The sequence below is a fragment of the Piliocolobus tephrosceles genome, chromosome 10 (assembly GCF_002776525.5).
Source record: "Piliocolobus tephrosceles isolate RC106 chromosome 10, ASM277652v3, whole genome shotgun sequence".
NCBI lineage: Eukaryota > Metazoa > Chordata > Mammalia > Primates > Cercopithecidae > Piliocolobus > Piliocolobus tephrosceles.
The window spans coordinates 61897426-61918280 of record NC_045443.1 but is presented as its reverse complement, the minus strand read 5'-3'; the positions used below and the strand labels follow the sequence as shown (position 1 = coordinate 61918280).

General features: G+C 42.7%; 1 protein-coding gene across 2 annotated transcripts in view; it reads right to left on the bottom strand.

Annotated features, from left to right (window-relative positions):
- Positions 1-20855, bottom strand: part of TBC1D30 (TBC1 domain family member 30) — a 105816-nt gene that overhangs the window by 50499 nt on the left and 34462 nt on the right. For both annotated transcript variants that reach the window (XM_023225100.2, XM_023225101.2), the window contains exons 3-4: positions 785-846; positions 167-232 (exon numbers count right to left, since the gene is read on the bottom strand). In XM_023225100.2, the coding sequence (XP_023080868.1) occupies positions 167-232; positions 785-846 (128 nt within the window). The remainder of the gene's footprint in view (positions 1-166; positions 233-784; positions 847-20855) is intronic.

The following is a 20855-nucleotide window of genomic DNA, read 5'->3' as shown; positions in this document are numbered from 1 at the left end:
GAACATTACTTGGCACAGAATAATCAATAATTATTTATTGCATGAATGAATAATCAAGACAGGTTTTCAAGTAACTAAACCTAGAATATATTTTTTGACATTCCAGAGGCTTTAAAGAAGGGCAGAGATGATCCTTCTGTATTCTAGCTCTATGAGTCCCCCTTACCTTTCTCCTCCATTCCTTTGGTATTCCTGTGGATAGCCTGGCAACTGCCTTGAGAGCATCGTACCACTAGGAACAAAGAAGAAATCCCAGGAGGTGATCACAGTGACCTAGACAAGCACTTTTCAATCTTTTTCCCATCTTGACATTCATAGAATGCATTGAAATTTGCACAGCACAATGGGGTAAACAGTCAAAGCTTCTTTCAGACAGAATTGATCAGTCCATGGCTATTACTGTGCCACGTCCCATCCCTTGGGCACCCTTAACACATCTGTGACCCCTTTGCAGTACACACAGAATGGCTGGGAAGCTCTGGTTAATAAGCCAAAATATATGTTATGAGGTTCAGAATAATAGACATTATGGTACAGGTGTGAAATTTATTCACTCTAAATTTTTTTCACACATGTACCATTAATAGAAAGTGCAAAATTTGTCATTGCAAATATAAACCCAGGTCACTTGTAGCTCAAAGGCTACTTTACCCAAAATATTTTTGAAGTGACTAGTCTTCACATTCATATCAAAGAATACATTATTTCCACTTTGAGAATATATCTCAATGTGCCTGCCCTGTTGGTACCCCCAAAAGAAGAGTCTTTTCAAAACCAAAGTTACCTGCTGAAAACCATTTTGACCTAAAGATGGCTCAAGAGTGAATTTCAACTTAGTATCAACTCCTGAAAGAAAAATACATAATAGATGTTATTTTTGGAGACTATAACAAGTTATATCAAAAATACAAGTAAAAGCTTGATTCTGCTGAATCATCACAAATTTTTTTAAAGTATGTATCTTTACTAAATTTTAGTCAATTTTGCTAAAAGGTAAGCATATTGATTCTTAAAATAGGAAAATATCCTACAGCAATAGAATGTGCCTTACTACATATGATGGTGGTTTACATAGATGCCTGGAGTACCACAAAAACAAACACAAAAAAATGTTACGGCAAGCTTGGAGTCACACAGTCCTCCATTCGACTTGGTTCCTAGACTGAAACAATTTATCTAACCTATCTCAGTCTCAATTCCTTTTCTTCTTTTTAAGAGACAGAGTCTCAATGTATCACCCAGGCTGAAGTATAGTGGCTATTCATAGGCACAGTCATAGCACAATGCAGCCTTGGACTCCTGGACTCAAGCAATCCTCCCATCTCAGCATCCCGAATAGCTGGGATTATAGGCACGTGCCACCCCGCACAGCTTATTTTTGTATTTTTTGTAGAAGAGGGTTTCGTCATGTTGGTCAGGGTGGTCTGAAACTCCTGACCTCAAGTGATCCACCTGCCTCTGCCTCCTAAAGTGCTAGGATTACAGGCATGAGCCACTGCACCCAGCCCCACTTTTTAAAGGAATTATTGCTCAAAAGTTCAAGGCCCAAGAAATGCCAAATATTATCAATAACATTAAATTTTACAAATTGCAAAAATCAAATGATGGCATTTTTGTTTCTAAGATTGTTGATAGCAGATTAGGTGTACTGAAAACTTCTCCACAACTTCCACTTCTTAGAGGTTGGTATGAATAGGAACAATCTTCGGAATTTATGAAATAATAGTAAGTAATCAAGCAGACTGGTCTTTTTAAAAATATGTATACGTGAAGTCAAGAAGCTGGAAAGAGATGTAGCTGATTTTCGCAAGCCCATGACAGTATGTAGGTGTTCTTCTTGGAACCCTGGAAGAGCACTGTAAATGCATGAGTCGGGTCCTAGGTTTCCAAAGTAAGCTGTGACAGAGAATCCCAGGCATCCAATCTATGCCTTGATATTTCTTTTTAAAGCTTCAGGGTCATAACCATACTCTGTCTGGACAGATACGTTTTTTTTTTCTCCGAAGGAATATTAAGTACCCCATGGATCTGCCTCTCTCTGAGGTGGTTTAAACGAAGTCTTGCCCAAACGTAGAACAGTGATACAATGGCCACAGGAGTGTTTCCAGCCCAGCGCACACTTTAAGGCAAGTTGAAACAAGACCTAGAAGTGAGGGTGCTGTCCAGACGTGAGGTGCTGAACGGAGGAGCGTATATTCCTGACGTTGGCTTGATAACAAAGACCAGGAAATTCGGTCCCGCGCTGACTTATTCTTGCCGCACTACAAGGATTCCCTTATGTCTGACCAATGTGCTCTTCTAACTTTTCCGGGGCACCTGCTGGACATCATGCCGATTGCCTTCCCATAGTGAAACCCAGCAGGGGTTAGTTGGCCAAAACCACAACTATCCTCTCATGATCAAAAATGAGCAAGAGGATTTAACTGAAATTGATTCGCCGCCTGCATGCAAAAGCTTAAACCAGGTCACTTTCACCCCCCCCCCCCCCCCCCCCCCCCCCCCCCCCCCCGCCTTTTCTTCTAACAGAATACAGGCAGAGAAAAGGTTTATGTTTCATCTGATAATCACGGCTATTCCGGATTCAGAAATACAAAACATTTACTTTTAACGTGGGAAGGAGATTCAAAAAAAAAAAAAGAGGTAAAGGAAGATGGTGAAGAAAGACTACAGCCTCTGCAACTAGACACTTCCTAGGGGAGAAAAACAAAGAAACCACGAGGTTGGGAAAGGCAGAGCCGCATCCCACCCTTTGGGACTCGGCGCCTGGATTCTTCTGCGGCACTACAGCAGGTCCCCAAGGCGCTGGGGGGTGGGGACCAAAGACCGCGAACCCGTCTGGAGCCCAGCCGGTGCCACTCCAGGGAACAGGTGAGCGCCAAGCACCAGTGAGAGTACAGCCAACTCCCTCTGCGGCCACTCCTTGCCAGAAACCTCCGTGCCCAGGAGCCCGCGCTAGGGCTGGGCTCTTAAAATCCCGGGGAGGGATGCCTGGTGACAGAGCAGACGCAGAGTTATGCAGCCTGGAGAAGCAGGAATGGGTAAACACAGGCTGACGGCAGGAAGGGCCTTGCCTAGCACGGCCAGGCTTGTTCCCGGACCTCACCTATGAAAAGGATCTCCTGCTGCTCCCCACCCTCACTCACAAATTACAGGCTCCGGTTCAAGCTGACCCCGGCACTCACGCTGAAGAGACGCTTGGGAAAATAACACCCAATTTTGCCTTTGCAGTCACTGCCTTCCCCCTCCGACCTCCAGTGTCAAACCTGTGCGTCTTCTCCGCCCCCACCTCTCGCAAGGTCTGACTTCCTGAGAGCCTGGAACACAATAGGTGGTGCGGCCTCCGATGGCCGGGCAGCCACCCGCACTTCCCCGCCACGAGGAGAAGGCCGAGCGCATAGGCCGCAGGGTGGGGGTCCGCGGGCAGTGGGTGGAAACAGCGGGTTCTCCGTGCCTGGGGGGGCCGCTGCCCCGCCCAGGCCCCCATCTGCCCTCTGCCCTTCCAGACCGATTGCGCCCTGCAGGTGCCAACGCAGTGCCCAGCACCGGGTGGCAAGCGGACTCTCCCCGGCGCTCCCCGGCCTAGACGGAGTCAGGCTAAGACAGAAGCGCGGGCAGCCCCAGCGCTACTTTCCAGCGCCCCATCTGCAGCCCTGGGTCCTCACCCGGCTCCAGGGTGCAGAGCAGCCGGGGCGCGGTCCGGGAAATGCAGCTGCGCTTCTTGAGCACATTGCTCAGTATCGTGCCCACGCCGCCGCCCTGCCGCTTCAGGCATCTCCCCCCGCGCCTCAGAGACCCGGTCAGCTTGTCCTGCCGCATCCGGGAGCGCCCTAGGCTCTGGCGCGGCCACCGTCCGTCTCAGTCCCCGCTGCCTCACCGGCTGAGCGGCTGCGCTCGCCGAGCTGGGTGAGTGTCTGCGGCTGACAGACCCTTGGGAGCAGGGAGGGCACGGCCAGTGCTGGAGGGTCACGGGGACTTGCGGGGCACCGCGGGAGCCGCCGAGCACAGGGAAGCCGCGGGCATCTGCAGTGCGGAGCCTGCAAGGCTGAGGCAGGAGATCGCTCAAGGCGGGGAGGGCGGGAGCGAGTGAGCGAGAAAGCGAGAGAGCGAGCACGCGGGAGACGGAGGCGGCGCGCCCGCCCCCAATCCCGGCACCGCCGTGCGCAGGCGGGGCGGCCCCAGCTCCCCCGCGCCCAGGAGCGCCAGAGGCAGGGAGCCGGTGGGCGAGCAACTGCATTCGGGGACCAAAAGCAGAAACAGAGATGTCCGCGCTTCTCCCAAGATCTGGGAGGGAACAGAGAGAGCACCAAGGAGCGTCAGTCTCAGGGGCAGAACACCCGCGAGGGCAAGCGTCCTCTCCCTCCTCCGAGCAGCCTCAGAAGGGACGGTGACCCAACCACAGGCGGCGAGGCACATGCTTCAGCCCGAAATGCGCTGAATTATTTCCTGGCAGATTAGAGGCGCGGAGAAAATGAAGAAAAAACATGATTGTTTCTTTTAGAAAAATGGGCTTCCAGAAAAAAAGTGTTCCCATTTCAAGCAGTATTAAAAAGTAATAGTTCCTCATCTCTCCAGCCAGACTTCAGTAGTTCTGAACTACTGCCCATCATTATGGTTTAAAAAAAAAAAAAAAAAAAAAAAAAGTCATTCTCAAACGGTAATATTCACCAATGGAATATTTACCATTAAAATGGATGAAAGAAAGGGTGTAGGGGGGGAGATATAAAGGTATTTGCGTTTGCTAATATTTATAAAAAGAAACATTAGATGGATAAACCAAAAAACAAATTACAAAACTTGTATGGGAGAAGGAACATTGTGGAGGAGACAAGAACAGAAAACTGAGTCCTCTCTTGATGTGCCTTCTGTAGTTTCGGCTCTGGAATAATATTAACAAATTAAATTTTTTTAAAAAAACCAGGATGATGGAGCAGCATGCCTATAGTCCCAGCTACTTGGCAGGCTGAGGTGGGAAGATTGCTTAGGCCCAAGAGTTTAAGGCCAGCTTGGGCAACACAGCAAGACTCCCATCTCTTAAAAAAACATAAAAATAAAAACAAAGTTTGCAAATACATAAAATAGTCCAGTTACAGTGGCTCACACCTGTAATCCTAGCACTTTGGGAAGTCAAGGCAGGAGGATGGCTTGAAACCAGGAGTTCAAAGCTGCGGTGAGCTATGACTGCACCCCTGCATTCTAGCCTGAGCAACAGACCTAGTACCTGACTATAAATGAATAAAGTATTTTTAAATTGTAAAAGAAAACTCTAACAATTGAAAATTAATGGAAACAAATCAATCTAATGGACTATCCCACTGATAGCATAAGAACACAGAAAAAAAAAATTCTCTCTCTTAAGTTGACATAGAACACAATACTATGACTGTACATCAACAGTGGACAGTGGTACATATTCCTAGAGCAAATAAAACTGCAAAGAAATTTTACATTTCATTCAGTAGTATTCTTATTAATAATATTCATATTTCTTAAATTCTTAAATCAACTACAGGATAAAGCAAATAAATAATTATGCTAATATCAAATGGAGCCAAGATATTTTCAGGGTAACAGAAAATATAAGTGTACAACCAAAGTAATTAAGTTTTCTTTAAAATATTACAATAATATATTTACATGGGAAACACTAGTATGAACTCATTTTTTTTTCTTTTCCAAAAAATATATACAGCCATTGACTAGGTTTAGAAGTAAGGACAACTCAGCAGCAATGAACACTCCCAGCACCCTGGTTATGGTCTCTAAAAACCATTCCCCACTGATTCCAGGTTTGGGTCAGAAAAAGTACAAGATGACCCTGAAACATTTTGATGACCTCAAAAAGACAGGAAATGTTTCACAATTAATGGGGTCAAGTCAAAAGGACACAAGACTCACATAAACAGGCTCCTTCCTATTGGCCAAAAATGAAACAATTTGAACTTGAAAAACAATGGCTTAGCCTGGACAACATGGCGAAACCCCATCTCTACCAAAAAAAAAAAAAGCTACAAAAATTAGCTGGGCATGATGGCACACACCGGTAGTCCCAGCTACTCAGGGGGCTGAAGTGGGAGGATCACCTGAGGCCAGGGAGGTCAAGGCTGCAATGAGCCATTATCACACCACTGCACTCCAGCCTGGGTAACAGTGAGACCCTGCCTCAGACATAAAAACAAAAACAAAATTGCTGGGTTAGGCTCAGGTCTGATCCCAGTGATTTGGGAGGCCAAGGTGGGACAATCACTTGAGGCCAGTAGTTCAAGACAAGTCTGGGCAAAATAGCAAGACCCTGTTTCTGCAAAAATAAAATAATTTAGCCAGGTGTGGTAGTGTGTGCCTGTAGTCCTAGCTACTTGAGAGGCTGAGGCAGGAGGATCGCTTGAACCCAGGAATTCAAGGTTACAGTTAGCTATGATGGGCCACTGCACTCCAGCCTGGGTGACAGAGCAAGACCCTGTATCAAAAGAAAAAAAAATGCTGCTATTGATTGTAAACAATATTGAATATCTTTAAATGCCTTCATAAAGATAGCCTAAACAAGCCAGAAAAAGAAGGCATTCTTATGACTCTTCTCAGAATTTGAGGACAATGTGAGAAATGGTGCAACCCTAAGAATGAGCTGTATAAGAATCTGTTAAAAATGAGATGAGCCATCTGCAAAAGTAAAGCAGGCTAATAAAGGACATGCAAGCTATTCAGTTGTAGCTGCCTGGCAGAGGTAAAGATGCTTTCAAAAGGGCAGTACTCTTTGAAAAGGCATCACTTTAGAAAATGAAGTCATTGTTTAACCTGGTCATGACTAATTGCTTGGCTTAGATTTCCCAACCTTTTGCTGCGAGCTCCGGTACAGAAATTTATTCTCCATCAACCATCAACTTTTTACAGTTTTGGTACATGTTTGTATCCTTCAGCTTTCTATTAATTTTAATAAGACACTCATTGGTTGTTGCAGCCTATCTCAGCTGTACTGAGAACCATAGGAAGAGGTCTGATGCTTCCCTTTGACCAGTGTTTTAGAGGGTACAATATATCCTGGGGCTGAAGATGGTGATGAATACCCAAAGTCAAAGAGAAGGAACTGGCAGGAGACAGAAAATCCAGGAGGACAAGTTGGTAACTGTATGCACAGTCTCGTCTTCCAGACCTCTCACATGCTCAAACCTTAAAGGGTTTTGTGTTCAATTTTAACGAGAGAGGCTATTCATGCTCAGTTTCCATCACTAGGCAAGCCAAGAGGACAAGCAATCAGCTCTGCTCTACCACACTGTCTCTGGAGTGGAGAGGAGGACATTCTGCCCCTGGGGCTGTGACACATGCCACTCAGACCATCCAACTCCCTTTGGCTGTGACATCATGCTCACCAAGCAAACTTTGGATTGTCATTTGATTTCCCATATAGACTCTGCTGCACTACAGAGAATATACTGACCAGTTAATAGCAGTCAATACCCCTGAGTTCACTCAGCAGTCAGTAACCTGAAGATACCAAATCTCCAGACTGCCAAAGCTGATATCTAGACTCTAGGCTGTCAACTCACCCAAGTGTCATGACTGATAAAAAACCTCTCTTTAGATTCTTCTTTAGTTATAATACTTTTCTTACTAGTAGTGACAGAAGCTTGTTTGCTTGCAAAAGGAACATTCAATTTCACCTCTTTTAGATCTATTATGAGGAAAATCTAACTGTTTTTAAAATAAAATTTGTGAGTTTCTGCTATGATGGCAATAAGTAGCAAAGGAATTAGACAGTATTATTTTGTTTACATTGAAGATGAAAGTCAGGACTGCCAACTTTCATAGCAAACAGGTAATTAAATGAGCACTAAAACACAATACTCTAAAAGCAGCCATGGCCCAAGCTTAGTATTATGTTGATTGTGTGACTCACAGTTTCTTATTTCATGTCCGGAATAGTTTTCCAAACGTGAAAGATGTCATCTAAAGTCAACTTACAGAGAACTCAAGCCAGCATGGACTTTGCCAGAGAATCTCAGGAGCCAGGCCAATTTACCATCATTCTTTACTAATCAAGCGATTTTTACCAATCAAATAATAGTGAATTCACATTTGGGCAAATTATACACTGTCACAGTCTAGAATGGTTATGACTTATGCTGAATTTAGGGGAAGGAAGGCTCAATGAACACTTCACACTGGATGAGATAATGTTATTTGGATTGCTAAAGAAAATGAAAGCTTTGAGGAAATGCCCCCAAATGTCTCAGAGCTAATAACCTGAGGACATCCCCCATAGATGTAAGCTCCCAGGCTGAAACAAAAAAGTATGGACCATTCGCCATACCCTGCATCTTCAGGCCTACGTTCTGGGAATGAGGTTTCCTTGAGAGCGAATTTTTCCTTTAATGGGAGAAGGGGGAAGAAGTCAGGAAGAAAAGAAAGCCCAACACAAGGAATTAAAAACTACATCCTAAGGGGCTTCCAGAATGGGAAGTGGGTCTGAGGCTTGTGATTTCCTAATGCTGCTATTTTTTGTTTAACAGTAAAGTCTAAAAGTAAAAAGGGCCTACGTGCTTATCTTCAGGAACTGACAATTACCAAGAGAAAAGGCCCTGGAAGCCTGCTGTGAGGAGAGAGAGCCCACAGGGAGCCACCCTGCTCTGGGGAAGTAGGCCTGGAACTCATCTGTACAGCTGTGGAGTTCCCTGACAGGTGCTGATGAGCACACAAGCTGAGCATCAGAGGAGATCTCATCAGACCACCAGATCTAGTGGTGTCTCCCATTGGGCAGGAGATGGGGACATTTTGCACCTGTGATAATAAAAAGAGTGGGGGTCTGGTGGCATAAAAACCAATCTTCCTCCTCTCTCCTCATCCCACAATTTTTGAACATGTGTGAACGGCACCTGAATAGTGAAAGTGGTGTCTCCTAAACAGACAAGATCTGTGACCACTTCCATAAGAAGTTAACACTTTCCTCAGACCTACTAAAAGTAGGGACTTAACAAGTAGTTCCTTCAAGGCCGAGTGCAGTGGCTCACGCCTATAATCTCAGCACTTCAGGAGACTGACCAGCCTGGCCAACATGGTGAAACACTGTCTCTACTAAAAATTCAAAAATTAGCTGGGTGTGGCGGCACACATCTGTAATCCCAGCTACTTGGGAGGCTGAGGCAGGAGAATTGCTTAAACCTGGGAGGCAGAGCTTGCAGTGAGCCGAGATCATGCCATTGCACTGCAGCCTGGGTGACAGAGCAAGACTCCATCTCAAAAAAAAAAAAAAAAAAATGTAGTTCCTTGAACTCATTATCCAAGACAGAGTCCACACACTGTGAGCATTGTAACAGTTTCTCCCTCATGACAGAGATGCAGGGGCAGGGCAGCAGGAGGAAACTGAGGGGGAAGAAAAAAACTGTAAAATTATTTGACAGATCACATTACCTACATGGGACATTTTCTATTTATATGATTTTCTTATCTTAGCCATAAAAATAATTTCTCTATTTAAATACAGGCATCCTTTAAGACAATCAGGTGTAGCTTTTGTATTTTGTTAATTTTAGAGAAAGAACTCTGTCAAGCATGGAACAGAGAGGATTTAAAATTCCAAAATCAAATCACACTCAGAATGTCATATGGAAATGTACTTAAAACTCTGCTGCCAGATCCATGTAACCTCAGATGCACAACTAACCAAAGATTTTAGAAATCATCATATTCTTCTTCTTGTCCTGGTATTTCCTGTTAAGTATTTTCTTGCTTCAAAATGACTGAAACTGACTCACTACTACTTGAGCTAGATTGATATTGATCATATAAAGACATCCTTTTATTTCTTTTATTCATTCATTTATTCATGAAAAAATCATTAATCAGATGCTGTGGGAAAGGCACTGTACTAAGAACTATGAGACACAATTATGAACACAGTACGTACTCTACCCTCAAAGAGTTTACAGTTGGCAGAGCATGGTGGCTCACGCCTGTAATCCCAGCACTTTGGGAGTCCAAGACAGGCAGATCACGAGGTCAGGAGATCAAGATCATCCTGGCCAACATGGTGAAACCCCGTCTCTACTAAAAATACAAATATTAGCCTGGGGTGGTCGCACATGCCTGTAATCCCAGCTACTTGGGAGTCTGAAGCAGGAGAATTGCTTGAACCAGGGAGGCAGAGGTTGCAGCGAGCCAGAATTGCGCCACTACATTCCAGCCTGGTGACAGCGCGAGGCTCTGTCTCAAAAAAAAAAAAGAAAAAGAGTGACAAGGACAAGGCCTATGTGAAAGGTCCTTTAAAATACTATGTGAATAACAGGAGAGATACCATTCTTGCTACATCTTAAGTATTAAATATGTTGCAATGTTTTCCCAGAGCTCCATTTCAATGAGCTATTACATTTCACCTGAAAACAGGCCAAGGACAAAGTTCATGTACGCTCTTCTTACAGCTGTGGTATTCAGTTCTTTAGTTCCACATCAGGAATACAACTGGAAGATTCACACTCATCACTGCAGAAGATGAAATAACTGTTTAACCTGGTCATGACGAACCATTTATCTGGGATTCCCCAACCTTACACCATGCCATTCTAAGATTCTGTTTGTTTGTTTCTTTGTTTGTTTGTTTGTTTTCTGACAGAGTCTCGCTCTGTTGCCCAGGCTGGAGTACAGTAGTGAGATCTTGGCTCACTGCAACCTCCACCTCCTGGGTTCAAGTGATTCTCGTGTCTCACCATCTTGAGTAGCTAGGATTACAGGTGCACACCACCACGCCTGGCTAATTTTTGTATTTTTAGTAGAGATGGGGTTTCACTATGTTAGCCAGGCTGGTCTCTAACTCTTGACCTCAAATGATGCACCCACCTGGGCCTCCCAAAGTGCTGGGATTACAGCCATGAGCCATGTGCCAGGCCCTAAGATTCTTTTGACCCCGTTGAGGAGAGGTATTAAAGGAGAAGTTTCTCATATCTATTGAGGTAGATTTGTTTGACTTAGAAATGTATCTCTAGACAGGAGAAGGGTGATGCCCTTGAATGTAATATGCTTAATTTTGGTGATGAGAAGAGAGAAGTACCGGGAACAGGAGAGAGATTAGAATTAACAATAATGGCCGGGTGCGGTGGCTCAAGCCTGTAATCCCAGCACTTTGGGAGGCCGAGACAGGCAGATCACGAGGTCAGGAGATCGAGACCATCCTGGCTAACACCGTGAAACCCCATCTCTACTAAAAAAAATACAAAAAACTAGCCGGGCGAGGTTGCGGGCGCCTGTAGTCCCAGCTACTCGGGAGACTGAGGCAGGAAAATGGTGTGAACCCGGGAGGCAGAGCTTGCAGTGAGCTGAGATCCGGCCACTGCACTCCAGCATGGACGACAGAGCATGACTCTGTCTAAAAAAAAAGAATTAACAATAATGTTGGCTTGACAGGTCTGGAAGCCTTCGCTCTCCAGGCTGAGTTCATTCAGAAGAAATAATGTAGAATGTGTGGGACGATGAGGAGACGTGTGACGGGACACAGGTGAGACCCTCCAGGAGGCAATGCGGCAGACAAAGGTTAGAATTCTCATGCCAGTACTTGCTCCCTCTATGTCCTTGGGCAAGTTATTTAATGTCTGGGTTTCAGTTTCCTCATCTTTAGAATGAATGATATTTGAGTTAACGGTGAGAATTAAATGACATAATGAAAGTCACGGCACAAAGCAGGAGCTCAATACTGTCCTTTGATTAGTGTTTGTTGTTGCTGTACTAGAGGCCAAAATGGTGCTGTGAGCAGTCATCCCAGAGGTCTGTCCAGCACAGGACCCAGACCTGACCCACAGGGTGAGTCTGACTGGCCAGGATACCCCACTGAGGTCCCCGCCTCATACTCCTCTGGTGCCCTCACTCACTTGGTAGAAATTGTGAAATTAGTTTTGTGTTTGCTCCAAAGGGCTAAGTTAGAACTGCTAAGTGGGAGCTGTGGTGAGACAGATGTCAGCAAAATTTCAGAATGCTGTGCTGGGCATGGTGGCTTACACCTGTAGTCCCAGCTACTCGGGGGACTGAGGCAGGAGGATCACTTGAGAGCCTATGATTTCAAGGTTGCAGTGTGCCCTGATCACACTACTGTACTCCAGCCTTGGTACAGACCAACACCCTGAGAAAAGAAAGAAAGAAGAAACAAAGGAAGGAAGGAATGAAGGAAGGGAGGGAGAGGGGGAGGGGAAAATAAAAGAGAAAAGAAAAGAGGAGAGGAGAGGAGAGAAGAGAAAGAGAAAGAGAAAAGAAAGGAAAAAAAGAATGCTGTGACTGTAATATAACATCCAGCCTCAGGAGATCATAAATGTCCTCTCCTTTGGAGTCCTCAGGCAAAGGCTGCAAGCCCAGCAGTCAGGGATACTGTGAAAGGACATTTAAAATGAGGTAAGGCTGGACTAGCAATACAAGTAGAGCAGCTTCCAACCCTAGAATTCTCTGAGACCAATTTAACTGATATTCAGACAGTCTTATTACTCTATTAGAATTCCTCAATCCAGTATAAATGTTGGCCGATGGCAATGCTTGGACAATACAGTTTGAGTTGCTGTGTTTTCAGATAAACTGAAATTTAAACAAAGAAATCCTTTTGCTGTCAGTCCTCATTAAGAATATTTCTACAAGGTATTACACTCTCTGGACTTAAAAAGAGTATTCTGGGCCCAGATGCCGGGGCTCACGCCTGTAATCCCAGCACTTTGGGAGGCCAAGGCAGGCAGATCACCTGAGGTCAGCAGTTCGTGACCAGCCTGGCCAACATAGTGAACCCCCATCTCTACTAAAAATACAAAAATTAGCCCGGCGTGGTGGTGCATGCCTATAATCCCTACTACTTGGGAGGCTGAGGCACAGGAATCACTTGAACCGGGAGATGGAGGTTGCAGCGAGCCAAGATAGCACTGCTGCACTCCAGCCTGGGCATGAGAGCGAGACTTCATCTCAAAAAAAAAAAAGAGTATTCTGAACAAATCAAATTTTCATGTATTTATTACTAATCTTAACCTCAGCAACATGACAAAACGCTGTCTCTACAAAATCTACCAAAAAAATTGGCCAGGCATGGTGGCATATGGCTACAGTACCATCTACTTGGGAGGATCACCTGAGCCCAGGAGGTCGAGGCTGCAGTGAGCCGTGATCACGTCACCATACTGCAGTCTTGGTGACAGAGTAAGACTCTGTCTCAAAAAAGAAAAAAAAAAAAGAATCTTACATTATCTTTACATTACTCTCATTGTTTAAGAGTCCAGGACAAGTATTAGAAGTTCATGTAATAAAGCTGAACCCAAGTCATCATCTGAAATATGAAAGTTTAAAAAATATATTTATGCATGACTGTATATATGCATATAATACTAAATGCTTTATGAGTTTTTTCATGAATTCATTTCCTTATGATTTCTCTACGGATACATTTGTCATATTCCAATGCAATGAGGTGCTGCTACAGTAGTCTTACTTTGCGATAAATTTAATGTTTAATTTTAAAAATGAAAGCAGAGACTCAGGATTCTTCACAGAACCTCCCTTTGAAAACATCTTTTTTAATAGCTAAACTTCATAATTCCTGCTTTCACATATGCTTTTCTGTTATTGCTTTTTCTAGAAACACCATAAAGTAGCTGGGAATTTTATTTCTTCAAATGAAACGTATGTTCAAGGCAGTTCAGAGAACAAGAAAGAAAAAAATGTGAGCCAACAAGTCATACTAAGCAGGTTAACTCCCACGAGTAAAACTAAGATCTGTGTAAAGAGAACTGGCATCATATTTCAAAAGTCAATACTAAAAAATTTACTCAAAAGAAACATTTAACAGAATTAATCAAATGTTTTCCCTTACTGTGTTCTAAAGATAAAGGTTAACAGAACATTCAGCTGTGGTTGAATTATAGAGGAGTGAACGTAAAGGGATTTCAAATCACATCAGCATCTACATGAAAAGGAAGGTACATGTCTCCTGAATTACACAGGTGACAGATATTCGGGGATAAGAGGAATTTAACGGTATGTGAGTCACTATACGCCTCAGCATTTCAAAAGGCAGCATATCTGGTGATTTACATTCACTTTAATCTTCACCATCATAAATATATAAGAATCCACCAGTAATAGTGGGCCCTGGTAATGGTCAAATTTATGTCTTGTTTTTGAAAGTCAATCTCAAGTTTTGGTAGTAGAGAAAAACTCCTAAGAAAGCAGACAGCTCTTAATAAGTACACTTTCTATGTTCTCCTTCTCTTTTAGAAACAGCATAAGCGTGGCCTATTATACTCACGTACTTAATATAGCAGCGCCAGCACTGTTAATTACCACCATCTTTAGTCCGTGCTTACAACAGAGTGTCACTTGGCAGTGCATCAGTATGGCCCAGTGCCAGCATCAATCAGATATGCAGGCTCCTCAGGAGGCCACATTCTATCTTTTTAAAAAATTACCTCTAGTTTCACTACATTTTAAACCTTCCTGATACTTGAAAACTAAGTACCCACGGTGTGTTTTTTAAAAATTCAAAACAGTTTTTTAGCGCATGACCTGACACAAACTAGGCTCTCAGTAAATATTTTTTTTAATTTTATCTGTGACACATGAAGAACATCAGATTGGGATCCTGCTGATTGGACATTTAGAAATGGTACCCTCCTGGCCAGGCATGGTGGCTCATACCTGTAATCTCAGTACTTTGGGAGGCTGAGGCAGGTAGATCACTTGAGACCAGGAGTTTAAGATCAGCCTAGCCAACATGGCACAACCCCATCTCTACTAGAAATACTAAAGTTAGCCAGGCGTGGTAGCACTCGCCTGTAATCCCAGGCACTCAGGTGGCTGAGGCACGACTATCACTTGAACCCAGGAGGTGGAAGTTGCAGTGGGCCAAGATCACACCACCTCACTCCAGCCTGGGTGACAGAGCCAGACCCTATCTCAAAAAAAAAAAAAAGTACCTTCTTTAACACCTGTATTCCAGATGGTACACTACTCCACACTCCCACACCTGATTCATCCACGCCCTTGTATTATTCATAGGCAGTCTCTTTCCTCTCAATACATCATAAACTCCTGTGAACACAGGAACTAAGTCTTACTCATTGTTGTATCTCTCTCCTCCCCTGCCTGCAGCTAGCATGGGGCTCTGTACACATTTGACAGTCAGCATGAACTTTAAAAAGACAGAAAGTCACGAGCTCATCATGTCAAGAAGGAAGCCATACCATCCCACTCATTAGAAAAGGACTTTTTATCCAACTACAAGAGAAATTAGTAGATGTATTTACAAATGGTTATTTTGACTAAGATTTACACCATGTAATAAAACATTCCAACACTATTCTTAGTCTCCCTGACAAGTTTCCAAAATATGTGATGCTCAAATGTCACATGTTTGCTCTACTCATCAGGTGAAAGTGCTCTTGAAATTCTAGATATAATGGCAGAATATAATGGCAGCATAGAATAGTAGCTAAAATGTACAGCTGCCTGGATTTGAAACCTGGCTCCCACAGTCAGTGGCTATGAAAACTTGGGTAAGTTCATTGTCTCAGTTTGCTCACCCAGAAAATGGGACAGCAAAAGTGCCTAATTCATAGGGGTTTTCTGTTGTTGTTGTTGTTGTTGTTGTTGTTATCATTGTTGTTGTTTTTGAGATGGACTCTTGCTCTGTCACTCAGGCTGGAGTGCAGTGGCGCGATCTCGGCTCACTGCAACCTCTACCTCCCAGGTTCAAGCAATTCTCCTGCTTCAGCCTCCCAAGTAGCTGGGACTACAGGCATGCATCACCACTCCCGGCTAGTTTTTGTATTTTTAGTAGAGACGGGGTTTCACCATGTTGGCCAGGCTAGTCTCAAATTCCTGGGCTCCAGTGATCTGCCCACTTCAGCCTCCCAAAGTGCTGGGATTACAGACCTGAACCACCATGTCCAACCCTACAATATTTTTAAGGACATTTAAACCTACCTTACAACATTTGTCATAGATTACCAACAATGCCACCAGGTCACCCAAGCTTCTTTGCTCTTTAATTTTGTTACCACCCAATTTGACCTAGAAATTTAATGCAAGATCACTCCAGGAAGCCCATAAAAAGAATGTTTGTTTAAATTGACAAATTGCTCCCATATTTCATCATCTTGATTTTTTTAACATGTTACTTGAGAAGAATGAGCTACAATGTAGACAAGCCAACACTTTCCTGCTCTTCATAAATTAATAAAGCCTCAGCATTAATTACTCAGTAGCCACTGGCTTTGCAAGATCACTGCAAGCCAAAAAGAAAAATCCATCTCTCAGAGCAGAGTTTAGGTAAGCAATTTTCTTCTCGATTGCTCTATTCCGCCAACATCATAGCTTTTTAAATAATGCATGTAATTTTCTAAAATTTGGTTCAGCCATTTTTTTTAAAGTTTACCAAGTGCAGTCCATCATTTATGAAAAAGGTCTGGTCTTGAATACATTCTCATTATTTGCAATATAAATAGGTTTTACAAGGTATTCTACATTCCTAGATATATTAACACCAATTCTTCCAGTTGTGGCTTACAAATATATCGTAGAAGGAGAAATAGCTTGTCCAAAAACAATTGTTTTTATGAGTTTGTTGATTTACCAGGACTATATTTTCCAATGGAAATGCACAAATATAGAAGGAGGATTAACAATAATAACAACTACTGCCATGTACCAATTGTTTACTGTGGATCAGACACTGAGAAGCATGCTTTATTTTATCTTGTTTAGCCCAACAAAGTATATATTATTTCCCAAGAAACAAGAAGCAAAAGGGGAGTCTATGCATATATCAACAGGGTAATTTTTTGCTAGGCATAGGAAAAAAACAACTAAAGGCAAATATAGTCTTGTAAATATAAGTAGATAATTCTGGGTAGTAAGAACATGGGAAATTATTCTCTTTTTCCTTATACTTTTCTAATTTTTTTATTCTGGAAGGAAAGAAAAAAGAATGAACAAATGAATGAACAAACTGACCAGGAGGTTAAATAACTTTCCCAAGGTCGTGCAATTACTAAGTGGTGAAGTTGAGATTTGAACCCAGGTCAGTCTCACTTGAAAGCCATACTCTATCTACTAAGTTAATAAAATATAATCAGGTATTTTGTATCTTAGCAGGATCAAAACATTTTGGAAGTTCTGAAAGTAGACTTGTTCACAGCCCCCATTTATGTCACCAACTGAATGAAATGTCCACCATTTCCAAAAACTCCTCTTCCATTATTTAACTACTGGTACAAACAAGGTACTAGTAGAAATATCAAAGAAGCAGCAACAACAAGGTCAGCCTAGCACTTCCAGTTAACAAAAAAATCTCATGATAACAGAACAAACAAGTGACGTTCTCAGGTGAGGACTACAAATACTGGCTGTATCTTATACGACGCCATGGTTGGACATACAGGAGTCAATTAGGGCACACAGTGGGATGGGGCTTGGTGAGCACCTCACAGAGCACTCCTTTCTGCATCAACCCACCCTGTAACCCACATGGGAGAAATCTGAGCCCCTTAATGTTTCCTTAGAAACTGCAGACATGATTTGTCCCGAAAATTAATTTGCCAAATGTGAGAAAGGAAACAGGAAGTTGGTTAGTTAGCTGAAAAAGCAACAAACTGAAGACCCTCTTCATAGAGAGAAAATGTTCAATGATTCAGATTCAGTATAATTGGCCTTGAATAATTTTTGTGCCATTGTTGTGTTCCCTCCCATGCAGGGAGCAGCTGTCATAATCACTATCTGTGTTAAGATAACTTTTGAGATGATTCTAACAAAATTGTCTGAAGACTTTTTAAAAATGTTTTAAAAATCTTGCACTATATTACAGTTACTCATTAAATCTCATAAAAATCTCATTACTTACTGATGTTGACATTTTGATAGAGTGAGTCAACATTTCAGATGTTCCCTTGCCATATGTCTAAGACTTGCATTACAAAATTTGGTATACAACTTGATTCCAAATGAACTTTGTTCAAACAGAAATGTTTAGAATGCCTCCTCTATCCTGCCTGATGCCATCCAGGTGAGTTAGAATGACACAGAGTGAAGCTACTAGGCAGCAAATTTATCTATGGCTGACTCCTCCATGATGAGGGAAAACTCGGATTAGGCCAGTGATGTGAGTTTACCTTCTAGGCTCTGGGGCTTCTGGCTTCCTAACAGTAAGGATGGTTGAGCAACAGAATAGATTAGTAGAGCCTAGAGGAAAAGATTATCAGGAGGAATTCCCAGGAGAAGAAAGTCAAAGGTCATTTAAGAACAATAATTGTCTAGGATTTGATTCAGTAGTTAGCCATTGCCTATTTTCTTTCACGTTACAGCTTCTCTCCATGTTACACTGAAGCCTTCTGTAAACTGTTACATAGCATTAGGTCAGTAGTACTTTGGGGTTTGGTTTTGTTTTGTTGTTTGAGACAGAGTCTCACTCTGTTGCCCAGGCTGGAGTGCAGTGGTACCATCTTGGCTCACTGCAGCCTTTGGCTCCCAGGTTCGTGTGATTATCCCACCTTAACTTCCTGAGTAGCGGGGATTACAGGTGCCCATCACCATGCCCGGCTAATTTTTGTATTTTAGTAGAGACGGAGTTTTGCCATGTTGGCCAGGATGGCCTCAAATTCTTGACCTTAGGTGATCCTCCCAAAGTGCTAGGATTACAGTGTGAGTCATGAGAAGATGATGGGGAAGGAACAGAGTAGAGCAAAGAAATGAGGCAAAAATATGGTGCTGTAAGAACAGAGAAAACATGGAGAAGGAGAATGGCCCAACATAGACCACATATGAAGCAAATCTCTCCCCCATCAATATGGGCTGTTGGAAGTGGGAGCTATATTTTGCTACTGGTTGTCTCAAATACCAAAGGTCACTTTTCATTTCTCTGAGGCCTTGAGATCATTTCTCCAAGGCCTTGAGATCACAGGAGATGGAGCGGGGTGGAGGGACAGCCATAAGGACGAGGGGTAAGAAAGGAGGGCTTCATGAACTGAGCATGGGCGGGTTGCTGTCAGCTGCTAAAGTGGAGATAAAGCCACTTTTGATGGAGAGGAAGAGGAGGAAATAGCAAAGAAGAAAGGGGGAAGGGAACACATTCTGCCAAAGATCCCAAACTCTATGAGGTAGATAATTAAATTATAAATTATTTTTCTGGATGGTATTAATAATAAACCATCTGGGGGAAGGATGCTTTAGCTTTTGATCCATGATTAATTAGACTGGATCTGTAGCATTATTGATCCAAAGCCACAAAGAGGCAGAGCATGAATCACAGATGCAGAGGGAAGCTGGAGAAAGTTTTAAGAAAAACAAATAAAGATGAAAGCCAGAATGAGTGGAACAGGCCAGAAGGCAGATAGCTCGAGAAAAATGTTTCAGAATGCAAGCTGTAAAGAATTCAGGTTATTAACTACTGGGTGTCTACCCAGAGGAAAAGAGGTCATTATATGAAAAAGACACTTGCACACGCATGCTTATAGCAGCACAATTTACAATTGCAAAAATATGGAACCAACCTAAATGCCCATCAACCAACAAGTAGATAAACAAAAGTAACATTCCACCATGGAATGTTTTTTATTCAGCCATAAAAGGAATGAAATAATGACATTTGCAGCAACCTGGATGGAGCTGGAGGCCATTATTCTAAGTGAAGTAACTCAGTAATGGAAAACCAAATGTCATATGTTCTTCCTTATAAAGTGGGAGCTAAGCTATGAGGACGCAAAGGCATAAGAATGATATAATGGACTTTGGGGACTCGGGGGGAAGAATAGGAGAGGGCAAAGGATAAAAGACTACACACTGGGTACAGTGTACACTGTTTGGGTGACGGTACATCAAAATCTCAAAAATCACCACTAAAGAACTTATCCGTGTAACCAAAACCACCTATTCCCCAAAAACTATTTAAATAAAATTCACAACAAGAATTCTGGTTATTAGAAGTATAGTTTTGTGTGGTATTGAATGGATAACACAAAGACAGATTTGCCATGTTTTAAAACACAGAGCTATACCATATTCATAGCAGCCAAATAGGTGGAAGCAACCCAAATGCCCACAGATGAATGAATGGATGGATGAATGGATGAACAAAATGTGGTAATACATACAATGGGATATTATTCAGCCTTAAATATCCATGTTGTAGCATGGATATATTACTATATTATATAATCCATGCAACGGCATGGATGAACCTTGATGATATTATATTAAGTGAAACAAACCCATCACAAAAGGACAAATACTGAATGGGGGTTGCCAGGGGCTGGGGAGGGAGGGAATGGGGAATTACTGTTTAATAGGTACAGAGTTTCAATTTTGCAAGAGGAAAAGAGTTCTGGTGATGATGAATACACAGCGTGACTGTACCTAATGTCACTGAATTGCACACTTAAAATGGTTAAGGTAGTAAAATTTCTGTTATATCCATTTTACCACAATAAAAATAAGAGATACCCTTAGGAAAGCCAGAGAGATGCAAATCAGTTGACAATTTTGAGTATGTCTCCCTTATAGCAGTATCTTCCAAGGTATAGTTCGTCTTATGGCAAACATTTTCGAGCACCTCCCCTGTGCAAGCAATGTGCTAGACACAGAGCATTGAGATAGGCACAGCACAGTCCAGTGGGAGACATAGACCAGGAAACAGAGTATTGCAATGCCATGTGGCCAGGATGACCCTGGAAGTAGTAAGCACCTAATTCAGACTATGTGGTCAAAAGAACTTTCAAAAGGGATGGTGCTTCAGCTGAATCCTAAAAATAGAAGTACTATATAGACGTAGTGCAAAAGAGTACCAGGCAGAGGAAATAGCATGTGGCAAGAGAGAATGTGATAAATTGTAAGTACTGCATGTAACTCATTCTGCTTGGAGCAAA